The sequence below is a fragment of the Centroberyx gerrardi genome, chromosome 22 (assembly GCF_048128805.1).
Source record: "Centroberyx gerrardi isolate f3 chromosome 22, fCenGer3.hap1.cur.20231027, whole genome shotgun sequence".
NCBI lineage: Eukaryota > Metazoa > Chordata > Actinopteri > Beryciformes > Berycidae > Centroberyx > Centroberyx gerrardi.
In genome coordinates this window covers 14,447,605-14,470,686 of record NC_136018.1, presented here as the reverse complement: position 1 = coordinate 14,470,686, position 23,082 = coordinate 14,447,605, and the positions used below count along the sequence as shown (strand labels likewise).

Here is a 23,082-nt window from a genome sequence, read left to right as displayed (position 1 = left end):
GAGGATGTGCTCTGATGAGCTGAGTGGAACGGAGTAATGGCTCGTATTCAGCTCTGGTGGTTTGATGATGATGGTGGCAACAACCATTTCCATTTCCCCCTCATCTTCACGTCCCTCTCTTTACCAAGAAAAGTCTCTAACTGTTAACTTTGAAATATGTTTATGCTGTGACCTAGGACAGTTTGGTCTGTTGTAGTGAGAAGTCAGTATTGTCCCACATACCTAATGTCCAATGTGACACCAGTGTGCAGAATGGAAAAGATGGAAAATATGTTAGGCAGCTGTTAAAGTGAGAGGGTATGTTTTCTGGTTTGTAATGAACAGCACAACTATAATCAAAAGCATGCAACAAGACAAGCATGCAAGTCCAAAGAGGCTTCCATTTATTGTCAATGAAGCTCTAATCCAGACTTTGATAAATGCAGTGGCAGCAGACTGAGTCGTCATGTACTGCATCAGCGTCCCCAAATTTTGTAGTGCAGATCTGAATAGGCCCGTGGTGACACCAAACTTAGTTGTCATGTGTCCCAAACACATTCTGTTGCCCCGCCCCTCCCACCCCCATCATCCGCTACAATATTTGTGTAACCAAAACCAATCTAAATGTTAAGCAGGTATCCTCCTTTACCCCTCCCCCGCTTGCAATCGCACCTCCCTCTCTCTCTCCCGATTTTTTTCTTAATCTCTCTCTCTCTCTCTCTCTCTCTCTCTCTCTCACACACACTCTGTCTCTGCCTCCCTTGACACTGGTGGAAACAAAAGCGATGGTGTGTAATTTAGTCCTAATCACAACATCAGACTTGCACTGCGATTTACATCCCTCCACCAGCCGCCAAGCAGCGAGCCAGTCAGACAGTCAGGAGGGAGATGTTAATGTGAAACCACAGGTAATTACTGTCATTACAGCACTCCACAGATCCCGGCTCTGTGTGTGTGGGTGTGTGTGAGTGGGTGAGCGCGTGCACGTGGGAGTGTGCACGTGTGGGGATGCATTGTGTGTATGGGTGCGTCTGAGCCTTTGACTGATACAGTTTGACGTTTCTGTCTTTATAATTAATATTGGTGAATTAATGTGCGGTTTTGTACTCTTAGGTTTTAATAAGTTCACAGAAGAATGTGCCTGTCAATAGGGAAAGAAAGCAATGAAATCACAAAAAACACCAGGTTCACAATATTTATTTGATTGATAAATTTAATTACAATTGATGCCCTTACTCAATTTTCCCTGCAAGATTGAATGATTTGCTTTTTATGTAATTTCATTGTCCCCATTGTTTTTTTCGTTTTTTTCACTTGCTTCACTTTGCTGAAACGCAGTCTGTGCGTAATACAAATATAAATGAAAGTATAAGAATTGTTCATTCGTGTTATGAATTTTTAAATATTGATTGTGAATTAGGCCTACTGGCCTCTTCACAACTTCTTTTCATATGAATGTAAAGCTACCTATTCAGTTGTGTGGATGAAGGATCATTGAATTGCACCCACTTCCCAATGGATGATTGCCCAAGTCAAATATCTCATAGACTTTTTAAAGAGCGTTTTTTCTTTCGACCAGTGACTTTACTGGGAAGCAAGAACCTGCCTTAACTGACACTCACCTCTTCTCTAAGAGTGATCAACTCTTTAACTGGCGGCCAGTCTGGAATCCAGAGCTGATATGGTGCGGAAATTAAAACACTAGCTTTCCCCAGATATGTGAATAACTTAGATCAGGGAATCTTAAACTTTTTCAGCCTGGGACCCAAATTGGAGACCTATTTTCTTACCCTCAGGCAAATAAAAGCATGTTTTTCCACTTTGGGCCTTGTGGGGACCCACAAGCAGTAGGGTGTGGACCTTTAAGTTAAAAAAGCAGATCTTTATATGATCCTTATAATTTTACTAACTGTATTTTGTCTGGGTAGCTGTCTGTAATTCAGGGTTGAAATGACATGAAACCATAACAATATACACAATCATCAGATCGACAGACAGACATCAACTTACCAGACTTTATGAACGCTGAGAACATTTTCTCATTCCTTCATCTCTGTTACGTTTTTGCTCTTGGTGATTCCCACCTGCGCTCTCTCTGCTCTTCCCATCTTTTCCTCCATGTTGTCCTGCTGCTCCACCATGTTTCTTACAGTTCTCAGCCCAGATATCAGTGATATTACTAGCCTGCATCAGTCCAAACCCCTTTCCCTCAACTAAACTTTCTTTGACCCCTCCACTCTCTGCCTGAGTCCATGTCCCAGACAGACAGACAGAGCTGCAGCAACCTTCGTTCTCACCTCGTCACAAATGATTATCAGTCTGATCTTCACTTCCCGTCCTTACATAACCAGACTTCTCAGAGAAATAATGTTTTTTAAACTGCAGCAACAGTTTTTGATAATAGAATGAAGGAAGTTTCTCTTGTCTTATTCACTTTCTCGCTCAAACAAGCCTCCAATAACAGCAATACTAATATTGACATTAATATTTTAGTATTTCCAGCATTAATGCCAACTGCCTTATTCTCTCTGTGTTACACACTTCACTGTGTGGGAGCAAATCAAGGGAAAAATGTTTGAATGTGTGTCCAATATTTAACAGACACACACACACACGCACACACACACACACACACACACCACAGTACATGATTCATCTTACAGTGCAGATGATATTTTCACATTTCAGGTTAATCATATGATATGTTTGAACAGTTAAATCATGGGTCACATATTTGATTTTTTTTTTTTTTTTTTTTTTTAATATTGCCCAGGTCTTTGTGGGGAGGCGGTACAGTATATCTGGTGTTACCGTGGCGATAAGGGTAATGTGTCAGGGTCCCAGAGTTTGGGGCTGGAAAGGTCCTGGCTGATAAGCAGAATGGAAGAGTCAGCAGTTTGGCCAGAACCGTCCCTTCCCTCTCCTCACCGCACACTTTTCTTCTCCTCTCTCCAGTCCCGTCTTCAGTCTGCCCAACCTCCCCCTTTATACCGCCTCCTGCTCTTTATACCTGCTTCTCCAAATGCCATCTCTTTTCCTCCAAAATTATTCTCCATTTACCTAATTTTTCCCTTGTACTGCTATTATGCTCCATTTTCGACATCTATTTTCACCTCTTCTTTGCTTCTGCGTCTATTAGAGCCTCCCTTAGTCCTATTCCACCCTCCCTTATTCCACGCTTTTGGCCCCCTCCACCCCATGCTTATATGATGTGTGTGTGTGTTTGTGTTTGTGTGTGAGACTTAAAACCCATCAGTATGTGGAAAGCCAGCTTTCAGCATCAATATTTTTAGGTTACAGAAAGCAACATTGTTTAAGCGGCACACTAACTGTAGTAGGATATATGTGAAAAAAATGGATGGAGTGATTGCTCTGTCTTCCAGTTTCACACTACAGAAATCCATTCATAGAACAGCAGAGGCTTTTCCTATTCAGGAGAGTAGGTCCAAATACCTAAAAAATAAGGAAATGTCATTTTAAAATGAATATATGATGAACTCTGTGTGAGTCATGTTGTGTCACACACACACACAAATACACACAACTGTCCATATTAACCAACTTTCTTATTTTGGAGTGTGATAACTGCCTCAGTTCTCATAGATAAAACAGGTTAAACAATCTTAGTAGGGAAGCTTGATGAACCAGGCACAGTGTTTTACATTGTAGCAGGTTAAATGGAAGTATTACTGTCTGTGTTGTGATATATTTTTCTGTGGTGTGACTGTAGGTGGACAGGCTGCGGTTGGAGGTGGAGGGGATGAGGTCCGACAACGCAAACCTCCGCCATGAGAGCCAGCTGGTCATGACTAACGTCAACCGCTGGATCACAGAACAGAAGTATGAACACACACACACACTCACACACACACATACACGATGTGATGGGTTTTTTTTTTTAATTCATTCATTATTTCCTCATATAAAGAACTCATAAATAAGGAAAAGACATTCTTGTATGTTTTTTGGTAGATAGTGTGCGTAATTGTAATTGTTGTAATTGTTATCATTATTTTTATTAATGGAAAGGGGCAGCTGAGCAACAAGGCCAGATTATCTATTTTTCATTGTATTTACAATTTTCAAGCTGTGGGGGCAATTTTCCAGCTGTGGGGGGGCACCACGACTAAATTAATATCAAGGAAACACTGCTTTATTTATAAAAATAAGAAGTTAAATGCAAACAAAACTATTTCTTAGTTAACTGTGTTTTCGTGCCCAATTATTAAAGCTGCACTAGGCAACTTTGCATGTTGGTGGCCCCAAATTGCAGCAAAAGCTAACTTTTTGAAAACTATTTGAATTTCACTGCCCAGAAATCATGAAACATGACCTCATTAAACTGCACACAGCATGCTCATGTTTACCAACACGGCCGGTCTGTAATCACTTTATACCAAAGGATCCCAAGGGGTGCCAAAGGGACGAGAGAGGCAACAGCGCTAACGCTGCTGAGTCCAGCTTCCTCTGGACGGAGCGCTGCTCACTGCAAATAGGGCGAACCTACGGCATCTTTAAGATCCACAATTTTGATTCGATTTTAGAAGTCTCTCTGTCTCTCTTCCTCTGTCAGGGTGTCCAGTGAGAGCCTTGCTGCCCAGATCAAGGCCCAAAACAAGGTGCTGGCCATCATCACAGAAGAGAAAGAGTGAGTATTGTGTGTGTGTGTGTGTGTGTGTGTGTGTGTGTGTGTGTGTGTGTGTGTGTGTGTGTGTGCGTGTGTGTGTGCGTCTCCGTGAGTGTGTGCGTGTCTGTCTGTGCATGTTTTATTCAAGTGCACTAGTATATGAATGTGTGAATTTGTGTGTGTGTGAGCGCATGCGTGTGTGTGTGTGCCTCAGCCCTGTGCGGCATATTTGTTTACTAAAGATGACTAAAGATGGAAAAAAACAGCTCAGCTAAATGCTACACCTGCAAACTAGGTCACCTTTCCTACCAGGAGAGAGCTTGTGATCAGTGTATATGCTTGTGTGTGTGTGTGTGTGTGTGTGTGTGTGCGTGTGTGTTCATGCATGTGCTGGAGTGATTCAGGCGGACCCAGGATCCTCTGACATGCACACACCTGACACAATCTTTCTGCATGTCATCATCATTACATACGCACCACACTCACACACACACACACACACACACACACAGACGTACACGCACAGACATGGGCGTGACATTTCCCTCTCTTCAGAGATCAAAGTGGTCTAGCCATCTTCTATCATCCCACCCCCTGCAGTGCCATACCTCCCTCAGCCCCGCCCAGCAGCCCCACAGCCGTCTGCCTGTCTCCGTCTCCCTCTCTCTCTGTCTCTCTCTCACTCTGTGTGTGTGTGTGTGTGTGTTTGGTTCTCACCTTTTTGTCATGGCAACCTGTAGTAATGCTAACGGAATTTCACCACAATACAGTATACGCTAGAAACACGAGAGCTACTTGAAATCATATCTGATTGAATGTTTCCTCCGCCTTCACTCTGCAGCCTCCCTCAATATATAGAAACGTGATATCTTTCCTTCCAACCCAGTTGTCTTTGCCCTCCCGAAAATCACAACAAGCCCATGCTGCGGACCTGTCCTTATAATGTAAACATCCAGCTATGAACTGGTTTGGAACAGTTCTACAGCTGGAGAATCGGTGGTGTGACAAAATACCGAAGGAAAAGCTCACAATAAATAAATAGCCACAAGGCTGTGTGAGAAGGGGCAGTAGGAATAATAACATTCCATTGTGTCCAAGTTGTGTGTGTGCATGTACTGTATGTGTCTGTGTGTGCGTGTGTGTGTGTGTGAGTGTGAGTGAGACAATGTCTAAACTATGCCATGCTAGTTAAATGCCATTGTGAAAACCTAGAAACACCATTGCCATTGTAGAGCAGAACATTGTGCATGCCATGTTAACAAGAGTCTCTCTCTTCATGATAATGAGTGTCTCTCTATCTCTCTCTCTCTCTCTTTCTCTCTCTATCTCTGCCTCTGTATGTATCTCTCTCTCTGTAACGCTCTTTCTCTCTCTCTCTCTCTCTCTCTCTCTCTCTCTCTCAGACATCTTCAGGAGGCTAATGACACATTGAAGGAGGAGGTAAAGAAACTGAAAAAAGTGGCAGAGGAGAAGCAGAGAGAGATGGAACGCTTCAAGGTGAACAAGTGCAGCGAGGGAAAAAAAGAAAAGAAAAAAAAAGAACCATGAATAGGGAGAGACAAAAGGGAGTCAATCGCAAACAGTTTTCTTTACGATTTTATGATTGTTTGCAGGCCCAGATGCAAGACCATGGCGCTCAGCAAGAGGAGAGATTGTAAGTATATGTGTCTGTGAGTGAGTGTGTGTGTGTGTGTGTGTGTGTGTGTGTGTGTCTCCACTATCTGATCAGAGTTTAGCATTCACATCCAACAAAAGCAGTTCCTACCATATTTCGCTCTTTCACACACAATCTAGCCCTAACAAAGCTGATGATGATAATGACAGCAGGAGTGCCAAGTTGTGAATGAAACACCCCGTGGGTCTAGCCACCTGTGTGTGCCCGTGTGTGTGTGTGTGTGTGTGCGTGTTCACTCTGAATACCTAATTCACGCTGGGCCTTTAACAATGATTACACTCCAATCAAGACCCCGTCCTCTCCTCCCTGCCTCCCCCATGGCTGTCAAATAGTGTTCATCAATAGAGAGGAGATATATTTATTATGTTCATTAAGGAGAAAAATAATACGGCACAGATGGGATTGGGTGTAGGATGGAAGGGAAAGGAGTGTGTGTGCGTGTGTGTGTGTGTGTGTGTGTGTGTGTGTGTGTGTGTGGCAGGGTGTTTCTGAGGGCACCTGCCTGCAGCGGTACCCCCACCGTGACCCCCTAGGGTCTCCCTCATTAACAATTCCCACCCCCCCACCCCACCCGTTACACACACATACACACCACCCATGTTGCACCCCCCCCCCCCCCCCGACACACACACACACAACGAACCACCGGGCTCTGTTTCCAAAACGGATCAGATTTGTTTTGACTGGGGTGGGTTTCCAGCGCTATTCAAAGCTGTCAGTCATTTTAATGATATCATTAAGGGGCCGCGACAGAAAGATGAATCGCTTCTCTTTGTCTTTTCCTCATAATTGTGAGAGAGGGAGAGGGAGAGAGAGAGAGAGGCAGTTCATATAGATGTATGCATAAGAGGGGTTTTGATTGAGCGAATATAATAACACCGAACGAGATAAGAACAGTGAATGAAAGCCTCTTCCGTGGTCTCTCCCCATCCATTCTCTCTCTCTTTTTTTTCCCTCTCTCCCCTTCTTCTTTATTATGAGGATTCCTAATTTATTTCATTTCATTATTGTGTCCCCACCCACCCACCCCCCGCGCCCACAGCCACCCAAAATGCCATATGTATGAAAATCATACATCTATATGGCAACAGATATGTCATGATATTTGCATGGCAGCCATATACATTCTGTGCATAAATCTCATTACTGGTGGCGAAGGGGATATCTCCGCGGTGTCTCCCCGCCGCCGCTATCACTGACAGCGATCAACGTGCTGTGAAGGTTTTGTCATTAGATATGCCTTTATTAAAGAAATTTATGATGATTATGTGGCTTACTGTTCCAAGGCAGCTTGAGTGTCACGGCTTTACATTGCGGATGGCACTTTGTACCAATAAAGCCCACGGAAAAGGTGAAGAGAAGAGCAGTGGAGTAGATAGGAGTGTAGATTGATGAAAAAAAAAGAAGTGGCCTCCCTTGTAAAAAGTTATTTTATGCGCCTATCACCAAATCCGAGTTGAGGCTGTGATTTATGAAAAAGTTATCATGACGTCAAAATCGGAAGTTTTCACCGATTCCCTCCACTTTTCTGTGACATATCAAAAGTCAAAACTCATTTTTATAACTAGCCCGGGAATGAATGCCGTAGACATTATTTCCTTATCTTATTCTTTGAGACGACGTACAGTGAAATATAGGATAAAGTCAAACGGCACTTTTATGAGTGAGACCTGAGAAGAAGAATAAAGGGGGATGAGAAAAAGATGAAGGTTCTGAGTGGCGGAAGAGAAGATAAGTGACTGTGATGTTTCAGGGAAAGTAGAATAGGGGTGTAAGCCGTATGGAAAAAGAAAGAGACTAAACGCCCTAACAGGTGTTTTTATCTAGAGTGTGACACAGTCTGATCTCTCAGTGAGCGCGTTGCAGGTCATATGAATAAATCAGAATATATGCATCTTCAGATTGTGATCACCAATATATGTATATATAAATAAACAGACCGCTATGAATATTACTGCACAAACAGCCTGTAAAACCAGTCGTAAACAGATTTATATTCATCAGTATTTTCCAGGTATCACATTTGGGTTTCTCATGATAAACCTGTTGAGGTTGTTGTAAACTGGATACAGAGTTTACAATTGCCTTAAACTCTTAAAGGGGCATTAATTAATCTATGACCTTTATCAACCTCTATTGGTGATGAGTAGGAATTGCAACATAGAATAGGTAGAATTTCCTCCTACATAAGTATCTGGCACAGAACCCATACCTCACCCCCTTAACACAAACAATAAAGCCACATTTTCACAGTGGAGACGAGTAAGGTAGCTAATTAGAGCAGAGATCCAACAGAAAGGTGAAGAGGTAATATGTCATGATTGAAAATACTGTCATGTTTTGTCATTTGCTCTTTCTGGCTTGAGAGCGAGGCTTTTTAGCCTTCGTAGCTGAAATGTACCGCGACACCGATTACACACTTGGACCACCGTCCTCCATCACTGAGCAGGTGGAAATACTCAGGCAGTACTCAGCAGGTGGCGGGGAGGGGGGGGGGGTGTCTTGAAGTTCCAATGGGTGGGGAGTGCTTGTTCCAAAAAAGAGAATGTATGGGACAGAAGGTGAGTTTTGAAAGCCAGAAATCTCAGCACAAATTAATCATTGAAGTAATTGTTGAGTCATTGGTATCGATCAACAACCCCATCAGCTCCCACAGATATATTATGGTCATTTTGTGGTATGGGGAAGTAAAAATCACATTTCCCATAAACCCCTTTGCTTCCCGTTGCAAAGCGGATGTTGCTACTTAATAATAATGCACATGTAAACACACTTGGAGGTGCATGCAGAGATCAGTGCTGCTGCTGCTGCTGCTGCACCACTGACTCAGTGGCTGTCTGACACGGCCCATCTGTCGGAGCGCTCGTAAAGCATCAGGCTTCATCAAGTCGCACCGCTAACGATGTGCTTCCAATTAACAGCACACAGTGATCAGAGCAGGGGATTTGTCGAAATGTGGAGGAGAACGAGAGTGATAAACAGACAGAGAGAGAAGATGAGTAGGAGATTGCGTGGGAAAAGAGAGAGTCAACAAGAGTGTTGCAGCAACACAAGAGCAGTAAATAAGAAAGATGAGAGCGAGGCGGGAGGAAGAGAGGAAGCGTGTAGTTTATTGCCTGGTTTAGAGAGCATGGCAGCTCGGCTTTGACACTAATGACTGCAATTATACACACACTGATTGGGTTAGGCCGCTAATTACACACATGCGTGTTTGCGTGTAAATACGGGAACACACATGTTTACACAGGCGTCATGCCAAGCGCTCAGCGAGTCGTCGCCTTCGCACATCGGGTGCATAAATCTCACAGAGTTGTCTCAGCGGTGGCGATGTTTCATGATCTGCTGAAGACCGCCTTACCAACTAAACCAGAGTTTAAATTATGTGAAGATTTTGGAGATGTGGCGCTTTGGATTTAATGTTGTTGGTTTGGGCTAAAAAGTTTATGGCTCTTGTCTGCTGCTCTCTAGCAATGGAAACTCTTGGAATTCAGCTTTCAAGAGGCATTTACAGTTTAAAAGATCAAAGGAAATTTCAGTATTTTTCCTTATTCATGTTCTTTGTATCATTACTACGGTGTGAAATTAAAAGACGTGGAAGGGTCAGTTGCAATTATGTTCCATTTATGGATGTCATTTTCAGGAAATGGGTTTTCTTAAAAAAATAGATTTTCTTTTAAATAAACGCTTACATTGGCCAGGCCAAATTAATTAGTTGTTTAATGGACTGATTGAGATTATGTTTTGTCAGTTGTTGGGAATTTGTTTTTATTTTACATGAATTCTGTGATATTGCTAATGTATTCATTATGAAGCACCATCACTGTTTACATTTACATCTACATTTTCGAAAGATGAAAATTTCTGTGAAGTGATTAGATTAATCTGTACTATTTTTCTTGTCTTGCCTTAGTTAATAATTTATGACCAAAACACATATAAAATGCTTAATGACAAATTTGATAATTCAGAATAGCCTCTCCTTGAATTTTTAATTTACTTGGTGACTGACTTGTCTGACTTGAATTGATCCTATCTCTGCCTCAATGGCCTAATATGTGATCAAAGTGCTGCACCACCATTGGCCCACTACTGGTTTTGTTTATCTTTATTTGATTGGTTTGAATATATTTCTTGCCCTGTATTTTAGTTATGGTGTAAACTCAAAGTTTCCCATAATCATTTTCCATATGGGGAATCCTATCTTTCAAGAATCTATATACCCATAATTGTACAGTCAAAAACAAAAGAAAAATCCCAATTTAGAGCTTGCTGGGATAGTGAACTGGGATAGTGGTGTTGTCTGTCACTATTGTTTATTTTGTTGTTGTTGTTGACTCTTGATTGAGGTTGACCATTGATGGGTAAAAATCTATGGGAGCTCAGAAGGCATCGTTTCACTAATGAATCTCATAAACTTTTCAGACAAAAATGTCAGTCCACATATTAGCATCTCCCTCAAGTGTCTCCTCGGATCTTAAATGTTTTAAGTTGTAGCTAATAGGGCCAAAAGTTTGTGTGTGTGTGTGTGTGTGTGTGTGTGTCTGAGCTCGCCCACGTCTGCAGGAACAATGATGCCATTTATTAGCGTTTGGATGAGCGTGTCTGCGTCTTCTCAACTGAAGCAGAACGGGACCGTCTTTCCATCCGCTGCTCTTTACCAAGATGAGATAGAAAATCCCAGCTCGCATTTTTACAAGAAAATTAACATTGGGGAGGTACAGTGGTACTTTAATGGGCCGAGGAGTCTTAGGTTCATCAGAGTATTTAGAAGGTTTTTTTTTTTTGTTTTTTTTCTTTGAACACTAACTGGACAGGTTCATTGGGGCATGAAAGAAACAGCGTAAGGCGGGGGCAGCGCGCTCTTCAGCCCGTACAGAGCGCCATTATCCACCGTCGTTAATTTAATAGACATTCCCCGGGTCTGAAGACAGCAGACCCCAACATTTGTTTGTCATTTCCCAAAACGTTTTAATAAACAGTTAAAAATCTTAAATGGCTTCTTGTACTCTTAATGTTGCCTAGTTGCGGTTGTTGGGTTTTTTTTGTTAGTTTTTTTTTTTTTTTTTGACCCATGTTCATATATAATTTAATGATTTCTGGAACCCATTTGCTCGCCCATCTTTGAGTTTTGTAATAAGTTATTATGAAGACGGTTATTATGAAGATGATGATGTGCGCCAACTTGTTTATGCCCCAGATTCCCCAGGACATTTGATTGAAACAGTTTTGCCAGGCTAATGCATATCATTATACAAAAAGACTAGAGTTTAAAAGTTTACCATGGTAGGAGCATTTGTATACTTAATATGCTATTTATATTAAACCGCACATAAACCAGTTTCAGACAGCAGTTGGAAAGTGGAGATGAAGGTTTTATATACTATTTTCTTAAACTATTACATATTAAAGATGTCAAAGTTGATCTCTTTTCTTTGTGTGTGTGTGTGTGTGTGTGTGTGTGTATGTGTGTTACAGCAAGGAACGGGAGAGTTGTGTGGCTCTTAACCTCAGCAAAATCGAGGACATGCAGACCAGACTGCAAAGCAACCTGGAGGCCATCGGAATGCTAAATCAACAAGTAAAAGCGCACACACACACACACACACACACACACACACACACACATACTGTACACTACATACACACACACACACCAGGTCCTGACAGTCCTTTTGCCCGACAGATACAAACACACACCCACACACCGGCCCACCTGCTGTTGAGCTCACACAGAAGAGGAAGCTTTCAAGCGTCCGACTTCAAACACACACACACACACACACACACACACAACACATACTCACACACACACACACGCACATCCATTTCCTCTTCCTACGATAAAAGTGAAAGGCGGCAGCGGGGTGGGGTGGTGGGGGGGGGGGACAAATCTTATCGGGAGAAAGCTGTGACGTTTCTTTCCACTGGTAAATGATTTCCCTTTCATGAAAGTGAGAGAGGGATGTATATCAATACAGCCGTGCTGATCTCTCCATGACAGCATAGGGAAATGGCCCGCTGTGATAAAACAGTGTGGGGGGAAAGAAACACAGAGGAATATTCTGAGGAAAAGCTGACATTTTTTTTTTTTTTTTTTTTTACTGTGTTGAACTTCACAAGAGTCAACAAATCACCAAAGGAGAGAAGAATCAAAACTACTCCTCAACCCCCTCAGTTCTCCAAAACTCCAGGGCCGGGGGAACGGCTCACCCGACTTTTGTTAGTTTGCGGAATAGCCCGCTGATTGACGTCGGGAGGGGGGGGGTGTGTGCAACTAAAGCTGGTACTTGTTGAAGTTTTAATGTAGCGTTGCGCGTCGAGGAGTAAATGGCATTAGGTGTGCGTGAGAGAGAGAGAGAGGAAGGTAGGGCAAACAAAAAGGGGGGCAGGGGGGAGAGAGAGAGAGAGAGAGGTGTTGTTTAACAGGTCAGGTGTGTAATAGCACCTCTTAATCTCTAGTGTGAATCATTACACACATCGATCCAACGTGGACAGTCTAAACACACACACACACACAAAGAAACACACTCTCTCACACACTCTCACCCACACACAAGCACAGAGATAGGAAATAGACAGTTCATTTACACAAGGCTATTTCCCCTCAGCATCCGCCGGACACACACACATGTGCGCACACACACACACATGCACAGATATCAGTGCAGAAGCCTAATGGAATGTCTTAGTTTATCTATGTGAAGGGCACCGGGTTGTAAATCAGGTCTGTCTCTCTGCTTTGGATTAGTCTCATTTACACACTCACAGTCCCAAACTGGTCAGTGTTGCTGCTTTTCTCACTCGCCCACATACACATATATTAACACTCTCTCTGCAGCACATACATGCGTAAGCTGCGTTTCCCTCCAGCTGCCAAGCAAATTTCACGCAAACTTTTTGAAATGTCACAAAAAAATAGAATACGAATTAGGTGCGTTTTCCATCAGCCGGGTTGAAGCTAATAAATGGAGTTTCCCGAACGCCACATTTCATGCTTTCATCTGAAGACCAAAACAAAGAGACGCACTTGGCAATATCTTAATACACTCTACACCGTACAACCATGATGGAGACTTACACATGTGAGCAACAGCTGGTACAACATTTCAAAATGTCCAAAGCCACTTTTAAACCGAACCAGTCGTCGGGTCGATCACACCGAGCCGAGATCATTATTTATTTCACAAAATTCATTTCCGTCGCTATTTATCACATAATTTCTTTCGACAAATGAAATTTCCACTTCAAGCGAGCTTAAAAACTTGTATTTGCGATATTGAGGAAATTTGATGAAATTTTTGCCAGTACCATTCAGCTTCTCTAATTCGATAAATTTCATAATTTGCATAAAATACTTGGTTGGGAACCCAGCTACAGTATACACATGCGAAAGCACAAACGCACACACACACACACATGCACACATATTCCAGCTCCCCAGCAGTAAAACATCGGAATCTTTCTCTCTCTCTCTCTTTCTCTCTCTCCCTCTCTCTCTTGCCTTTCTCTCACTCTCACCCACACACACACACACACACCCACACACACACATATTCCAGCTCACCAGCCATAAAACATGAGGAAGACGAGACTGGTGAGTTGTCTTACCCCCTCTCCCTCTGTCTCCGTCTCGCTCACTCACTCTTTTTTTCCATGCAGACACATGCACACCAGTTCAGCAGCAGTATTTGAGCGCTGAGGAGACAAGCTGTGATTTTTAATTCCAACCCCTCCCTTGCAATTAGGAAAGCATCCAGCGCTACCAAAGAGGAGGAAAATTAAACATGTCCCCTTGAATATAGAGTTAATTACAAGTGTCAACCTCACTGTTTTTCATTTAGAAATGATATTGCTTTTGGCGTAACATGAAATGAGACACGTTTTAGGATGTTTGTCTGTTTCAGATGGATATTTTTTTTTAAGTTTAGTAGGATATTTTTGACACTTGGACATGTCATTGGCTCTTTTAGGGTTAAGCTCAAGACCCAGCTATTTCTAGTCATCAGATGTAATACATTTGTTGGGATTTATTGACCGTGTGTGTGTGTGTGTGCGTGTGTGTGTGTGCATGGTGTCTGGAAGGGTAATGTCAGCGGAACCATCCGGAAATGTGTCTGTCTCATCTCCGTTTGTGTGTTTCTCACACACACACACACACACACACACACACACATACAGACATACGCACACACATGGCCAGACATGTCGATGTGACATCATTCTTTAACCGCAGCTTTCGCACACACGCACACTCTCTCACACACACACACACACACACACACACACACACACGAAAAAACAGATGTGGATGAGTGGGACTGTCACATCCGACGTGTCTCTTTGTCTCTCCATCCTTTTTATTTCCTTATTTTACTGTTCCTTTTAGCTAAAAATATGTTATTTCAAATCTTCCGTCCTCTTTTATCTGCCCTATTACAATTTAGATTGGCACATTTTGCATATAATTACTATGCTTTACTACAAATGCAAATTCTTTTATTTTTGCATTCAAACCCACTTTTTAACTCACACCCCTGCACCCCCTCCCCAAATGTCCTTGTCAAAAAATAAAACAACCTCAATTTAGCCGGTCTGTAATTGTGTTTCGGGGAGCCCAATCATGTTCTGACGATGTGCGATTTGTTTTGTGTCACGGATGATTTTGTGTCAAATCGACCTCTAATGATCGCTCAAATTGGTTGTTTTCATGTAGAAATTTACACCGTCGCACGGCTCCCACTTGCACCTATTTCAAACTGCGAGCAGAACACTCTCCCAAAACCCCTTGCAGTCTCCCATTTGCATTTCTGTCTCAACAGGCATGAAAGCAACTGTGAAAAATGAATTAAGCACATAATGGGGTGTCGGCTATTTCATCAACATGATAGCTGTTGACTTTTGAGGGTTGATATTTATTGGTAACTTCATATTAGTTATATCATTTGGTTGATTTAACTAAATAAGTTTGATGTTTAAACTCAACGATTTCCTTACTTGAAACTTCTCCCAAACATTTCCCCTTCGCCCACCTCCCTCCGCCTGTTTCATGGTCACGCATGAAGGTTTCTTTCCAAAACATGTTCTTTCTCTTTGTCCACACACATCTCTTCCTCCGCATCTATGTCTCTCTCAATCTCTCTCTTTCTCTCTCCAGTTAAGCGCCCTCGGCGGAGAGAATGAGCGTCTGCGTAGGCAGCTGGAGGAGGAGAGGTCCGTGCGTAGACAAGTGGAGCGGCTGCTCCCTCCTCCTCCTCCTCCTCCTCCTCCTCCCACCCACCAGCGCTGCTCCTCCGTTCAGCTCCCCCTCTCCCTCGCCGCCCGCCCCCCTCCTCTCACCGCCTCCCCTCCCTCCTCCCTCCGCCTCCCTTATCCCCTGAGCCCAGACCCGGCGACGGGGGACGGCGACCGGATGCTTACCCGAGCCGAGCTGAGCGGCGCCGGGCCGGAGAGGCCGGGCGAGTCCCAGGCTGTGGGCGAGGCGCACCGGAGGAGGCCGGCCGCAGAGCGCTCCGTCTCCGCCGCAGAGCGCTCCGTCTCCGCCGCGCTGGAAGACGTTTGGTCTGGGAGGACGAGGCGGGATCACACCAAATGAAGCCCCCAGAAGATTTTGACCTGTCACGGCCTTCTGACCCGCAGCTCCTCACCAGGGAGCGCAGCCAGGATGAGGTTAATGTCCTGCGGGTCAAAGTCAAGTCCCAGGGTGCTTTTTGCCCCGGGGCGGCTCCAGAACCAGCGACTGGTGGAATTTTCTCAAATGGACAGAAATCAAAATATCTCTTCCAATAAACTGTAATGGGTTTCCTTCCAAAACGTTATACATCCACATTTTTATGTATTCAAATTCGAACACTCATTACTAAAAAAAAAAATTCAAAAAGATGCAGATGATCACATCCTCAAAAATGTTGCTATTCTCTATGCAATGGTATAACAATAGCTAATAACATCAGTAATGACTTTTTCAAATGATGGATTTCTCATTTTGCAGTGAAACTCTCATGCTAACTACTAACAGGTGCTTTCCTTGTGTGTCTGCACCAAAATGGCGTCAATTCAAATGAACTGGCCTTTTAACTCAACTAGGCAAACCAAGTAGACGGAGGAAGTGACTGACAGAGAATTCCTGAGTGTTGATGGATGCGTCTTACACTGGGGATGCGTCTCATTGTGGACGGATGAGGGACGGCACAGTGTCGGCATCCATGCACATACCTCAGATGTTGAGCTGAGTGGCTGTAACACAGTCTCTGATTACGCCGAAGCTGTGCACCATATGTCCCTCATCCACTGCGGTGAATGTGCCTTTGTGTGTGTGTGTGTGTGTCTGTAAGCGTCTGCATGTGAGTGTGTGCCTGTGTGTGATTGACTACATTAGGTGTTTAATATCATAAGCTATGTATTCATGTTTTGTTTTATACTTTTTTATAACTATTTATTGATTTTCCGACCGCTCTCTTTGAGCCCCGGTGTTGTAATGATAGCAAAATAAAAACAGATGAGTTTGTAAGAGGTTGTGCTTCTCTCCCCATTTTTATTTCATCAGTCAATAAGTCTAATATCTTATTTCTATATTGGATGCACTGTTCTTAATATTGTGATTATACTGTGCCGGTACATACTCGCAAGATTTATAGATACATACAGGCCATGTGGATGCTTGTAAAGGGACAGTTAACAGGCCAGCGATGCTATCAGATGCTCTTTATGCCGGTTAGTGTTACATAATTATGAATTCTTACCATTTTACAATTTGTTGACTGCGGAAAGCCAAAGATGTTGAAGTCAACATGGGGAACAACATCACCGGCTAGCAAAAGCATAAAGTAAATGTTTCGATTCACTGATGATCTAAAAAAGCTGTCAGGTAGCGTTTTTACTGCTTAGCCCCGTCTTCCCATGTGCACCCATAGGTGCTCCATGCCTCTCTATATATGTGTATAGTGCCTAAACAAGAGCAGTAGTACTAGAAACATGCAAATATCTGAACTTAACGAGAAAGAGCATTATTATACTGTGATAATGAGAATTCTGGGGGGAAAGCGGGTCTCGGACCACAATTGGTCTCCTCTCTCTCTCTCTCTCTCTCTCTCTCGCTCTCTCTCTCTCTCTCTCTCTCTCTCTCTCTCTCTCTCTCTCTCTCTCTCTCTCACCCCCCCCCCCCCCCTTTTCATAGGCTCTGTGTATACATAACTGTTGTATAGCCAGTCATGCTGTCGTACATTTTAATGATTTCGACAAGAACTGCATGTCCTTGTTAGCTTGGTTTTTCCTCATTTGCCATGTCACACTCAAAAATACCCCTCTTTTATGTGCGAACACACGTATGCACCCACACACACACACACACACACACACATGCATGCGCGCACATTCATTTTCTTTCACTCACACACACACACACACACACACAGAAAGACACAAACGGCACAGTCATTAAAAATGAAACCACAGGCTTTTTAAAAACTCCCAGGACTGAGGAAAAAGTCAGCGGCGCGGCGGTGAAAAGAGTCCCCCTGGAAACAATGAGGAGAATGATCATTTGTTGTTCTTGAAAACCCGGTGAGGTTTCACAGAGGTTAAGCTTCCCTTTGATGTGTTTTTAACTCGTTTCAGCTCTGTGGAGGGATTAGTCAGCCTCTCACACACAAACACAATTGCACACACACACACACATACACACATACAGCCTCTTAATTTCCACACCGTGAGCTCTTCTCTCACAAAGAAGGAAGGCACAGAACAGGCTCCTTCCTAACCTAATTTCATCAAATGAACGTGTGTGGTTCTTCACTGCTTTGTGTGGGCGGGTGCCTGTATGTGTGGTCCCTTGGAAATCTGCGGTAAACCAGGGAAATATTGCAAGTCAGTATTTTCTTTTTATCCCAAATTAGCGTCGGGCTGTTTGTGAACAGTGTGGGCCCTCAACCACGAGAGAGAGAGACAGAGAGAGAGAGAGAGAGAGACGGAGAGAGAGAGTAGCTGCTGATCATCACAGCAGTCATTACAGTGTTTACGAGGCATTATTTCATCCCTATTCTAAAATACAAATGATTGGGGTGCTGGTGCCCATGATGTGTGTGTGTGTGTGCGTGCGTGTGTGTGTGTGTGTGTGTGATCCACTCCAGTCTTGACTGACTCCCCTGTAGGTCTCTGTCTGGTTGCCCATGCTAATAATCGCACAAATAGCCTGCGTTCAGAGCCCATGTTGTCAGCAGGCCTGCATCAAATATAATTTGCAAATGACTCTTAGTGTTTGTTTTAACCAACTTGGAGCATCAGATGGGTGGGGTTTACCACACCATAGATTCAGTGAACCCACCAGAAAAAGACCTGAGACCTAAATGATCCCTTAAGACCCCTTATTTTATGCTTTATTTATGCGGTTTTTGTTATTTGGTTATGTTTATTTGTTATATCATTTCTCTACTTTGTTGGGATGACCATTAATGCTTGCATCAACCCATCGGCTATAGACTACTTAAAGTAAGGCAAAGAGGATGCGTTTCATTTTTCAATTTTTTTTTTTTTCTCTACTTATAATAATCTTTGTGTGAAGAGGTCCATATGTGTTGAGTAATTCAAAAATAAAATTCAAAAATAATATTACCATATAGTCCTAACAGTAACCCTTATTTGTATAGCACCTTTCAAAACAGTTGTGGAGTACTTGGCAAGGGAGTATATTGATTTATTAAAAACAGATCAAATCAATAGTAAAGGCAAAAAGAGGAGCAAGGAAAGCAAGAGATATGAAAGCAAAGCAGGAAACTTTAAAGTAAAGCATAAACTTGAAGGTAGATTAAGGACAATTAAGAGGTCATTACATAAAAGTCTGTAAGAAGTGATTTAAAAGAGTTATAATTATTTAGCCAGTCTAAGCTTTGTCAACCAATCACGTCTTGTTTTTGATTTAGACTTTGGGGAATTGCAGTCCAGGGCATGGGCACCAAAGATGCCATGGTTTATAGATGGTACTATTATTTATTTGTTTTCATGTGAAAAAAGATCCTGCGCACAGCTCTCTAATACAACACTATATACATTTATTCACTACTGTGTTGGTCGGGTCTGACCTTCATCAGAGTGTGAAAAGTTAATAAACAGGAACATGTATGTACAGCCTAAGCATCACCCCATCACTCAGGTGTATACAATGATTTAATTAATGCCTATCAATACTTAATACAAACTTGAATCACACACACTATATACATTACCATTAAACTGACCAATAGAAACCCAAAAAGATAACTTGTACAGTTGTACACTTATATATATATAGATACGTGACCATGGAATGCAAACATCAGTTACAAATCATACATTGTTCAATGGCTAGAATCCTGCAAAATGCAAAATAAATATACAATGAAGAACCATTTAGAGCATTACATGCCGTGGAATTTCATGGTCCAACTCCTTTGGTGATAAAGTGTTTAGAGTAAAAATCCAATAGACTTCTCTTATTTAGATGGACACAACATTGCAACCCCAGTCAGATTAAATTCTATACCTCTTCTATATACTATATAGAGGGAGGCTCTTTTAGCTCTTTGGCCACCAGAGCACTTTCTGTCACGCTGATAAATATCTGTTACAATAATGTTTCTGTTGTGTTTATTTAAGCAACTTTTCTTAATATAAATAGCCATTTATAAAATTTGCTGTAAGACCATCATGTATCATCATGACCTAAATACCCAACACCTGGAACACCCCTTTAGTGGGAAATGGTTTAGCCCAGCCCAGTGTCTGACGTGTTTAAATGACTTTTCGCGGGAGAGGCAACTCTGTCACATCAGGAATAGAAAATCATACAGCAGCAAGAGAAGGTGATTAATCCAAAAATGTCCCAGCAGACCCCCCCCCCCCCCCCCCACACACACACACACACACACACCTAATGAACAAGCTTCAGCAGCAACACAGGGATGTGAGCTTAGTGTGATCTGAGTTTATTTTTAACATTAGAAACGTTGAAAAGCAGATTTTCCTCAGAGATGAAATGAGTCTCTCAGCAGTAACATGATTTGTCTCCCGCATCATATTACCAACTATTCATTAACTTGTGTTAAATGCCTGTCGTCCTGCTCATGCATTACCTCAGCATCTGAAACTTTTTTATATAGGCCAGGCTAATTATTGACGACTTGTTACTGACATTTCACCTGCCCAGGGACTGCAGATGAAAATTAGCCTCATGTCTAAATCTGGCACATTTACAGAAATGTTAATTAATGTGAGCCTCAATAACCTATAATAATCGATAATAGTTTACTTGGTGGGCTGTTAATTTACTTGGGCAGACCGCCTAAATATTAACATTGTATAGGATACACTGCTTAATAATGATCAGTAAAATCTTAAAATCAATTCTTAATACATTAGGTAACCAATGTAGAGATGCGATAAAGCAAAGTTGCATGTATATCAATAAAAAAAATCAACTTGATTTTCTAAACTCGTAAAAAGTTGACTCCCTGGAGATACAAGGTTTTATTCCACAACAGCAATGTAATTAGAATGAAGCCCAACATAACATAAAAGTATATAGGTCATTTAATGGGTTCTTACATCCTTACTTACAACATTGTATAATGATCGCGTCTGCAGCGTGTGTGGCCCTGTTGGGAATTGAACTTCTACCCCTTGCATTGCCAATGTCATGCTTATATCCCATTAAGCTACACAAGACCACAAGCGTAAACCCCACATCAAGCTGTAAATTTAAATATCCCAGTGGAAGGCTTGTAGCAGCCATAACCAATAACACTTGTTATTTGACTCTGTCGTGGCCAACGTTAAATTGTCAGGAAAATGAAATTAATGTGAATAGCTATCTTGTCTCTTTTTGGTAAAAGAACAAACATTATATTGTACGTATTAGTCAGACAGTCTTGAGAGTTACTGTGGAGTATAATTGTCAGAGATTTGCTTGTCTGAAATGGTCTGTTCTGGTCTGATAAGGGGGAGTGAGGTACGCTGGGTACTGGAGTCCAAGAGTACAACTCTGATTGGCTGCAAAATGAGAACACAATGTCTCTGTTACTGACTGGCTGGCTGTTGGTTCAGCTGGCTGACTGATTGGCTGTGTCTGTCTGCTTAGTTGGCAGGCTTAATGATTTTGTCTGTATCTAGTTATGCATTTGACTGACTTTGTATATAGTGGCATTCTCCCTCTAGCCATGTCTGTATTTGTCTGACAATAGAGCACAGATACAGTGTCTGTATCATTTTTCTGTCTGTCTGCCTGTCTGTCTGTGCTGGAGCGTAGCTTTGTAGATCAGATCTACGAAGCACTGGGCAACGCGGAGAAATGCAATGGAGAGGGGAAAGGAATGGAAAAGCTATTGAGCTGTGTGGAGACTTGTGGAGAGACAGTAGGGGAATTCAGGAAAGGAGAGAGGGAGAGATAGACAGAGAGAGCAGAGGTGAAGAAGAAAGCAGAGGGAGGGAGTTCAGAGATAGAGAGTAGGAACTACAGTACCCAGAAGCACTTGGGGTGATGGATGGATGGAGAGTGCTAGTGTGAGATGGTCAGCTGGAAACTAATAATGTGTGATAGGTGCAGACTACAAAGCAGCATCCTTGGAGCTGGTAGGGACTCACTGTCTTGATCAAGCATGCTTCAGCAGGGCAGATGCTTGCTGATAAGGGAGCTTTTCCCATTGAAGAATGTAGTGGGATGTTTAAAGGAAAACATCAAGTTAAGTGATGAGAACACAGACACCAAAATCATTCATGTGTCCCCATAGATTGTTTGTTGCAGTGCTCCATGCTAATACTTTAGCACACTACACTACAGCATGTTGAGTGATAGCAGGCCACTAGCATCATCTCAAAAGTGAGAAAATGAGAACTTGCAGCAGCTTTTAATCTAAATGATAAGCACATTTAAATTATATGCAGCTACGTCTGGCAGTTTTGTGTAGATTGATAAAAAAAAAAATGACATAATGTTTTTAACAACCTGCAGAAAAGTCTCTCTTCCCTTAAGACTTGGAGCATAACTTGTTTTGTTTCTATAGGAAGTGAACATGGTGGGTGATGGGAGACTGTGTTAAAAATCACCACGCAGCGGATGAATACATGGATGTTCATCTGAAATAGTTCCAAAAATAAACCTGGCTACATCAGCTATACTGAGTTGAGTAATGGTATTTTGTTTCCAAAATCTATATCAATCTATAGGCCATATTATAAAACCCACTTACACCATTTTTATTACTAAAAGGTTAGCCTTCTTACTTTGGATAATGCTAGTTGTCAGCCATCACTCAACACAGTGTATGCTAAAGAGTTAGCATGGAGCACCAGAGTGAATGATCTACCAGGGATACATGGATGATTTTGGTGTGTATGTTCTGACCAATGGGCCAGTCTCCCAAAACCTTTGTGTATTCCTTTAAGGAGTAGAGGGAGAGAGGGAAGGAAAGATGGGAAAGGAGTGAAGCATTTAAAGACAGGAGGTAACCTAAGAGAGGGAAGAAGAGATCGCAACAGACAAAAGTAGGATGTGGAGGGAGAGAAACAGAGAAAGAAGGGCGTGAGTAATGGGAGAGTTAAGGACTAGAGGGAGAGAGGGAAGGAGAAACCAGAATAGATCATAGTGAGAGAGGGATGGATGAGGGAAGAGATAGAAAGACGGTAAGAATGAAAGAGCAGCCGGGAGGGATTTAGGGAATAAGTTTGGGAATGAAGGGGAAATAGCGGCGCGAGAGAGGGATGCAGAGGGGAGAGAGAGAGAGAGAGAGAGAGAGAGAGAGAAAAGAACGAAGGCAAGAGAGTGCTGTGTGTGATT

The 23,082-nt window shown here is 42.5% G+C and overlaps 1 protein-coding gene across 1 annotated transcript in view; it reads left to right on the top strand.

The window, feature by feature from the left end:
- LOC139916409 (uncharacterized) overlaps positions 1–15,873 on the top strand; it is a 100,375-nt gene extending 84,502 nt beyond the window's left edge. Inside the window, exons 22-27 of the mRNA XM_078291541.1 lie at positions 3,710–3,819; positions 4,553–4,627; positions 6,010–6,103; positions 6,220–6,260; positions 11,757–11,859; positions 15,436–15,873. Coding sequence (XP_078147667.1) covers positions 3,710–3,819; positions 4,553–4,627; positions 6,010–6,103; positions 6,220–6,260; positions 11,757–11,859; positions 15,436–15,873 — 861 coding nt within the window. The remainder of the gene's footprint in view (positions 1–3,709; positions 3,820–4,552; positions 4,628–6,009; positions 6,104–6,219; positions 6,261–11,756; positions 11,860–15,435) is intronic.
- Positions 15,874–23,082: the final 7,209 nt, after the last annotated feature.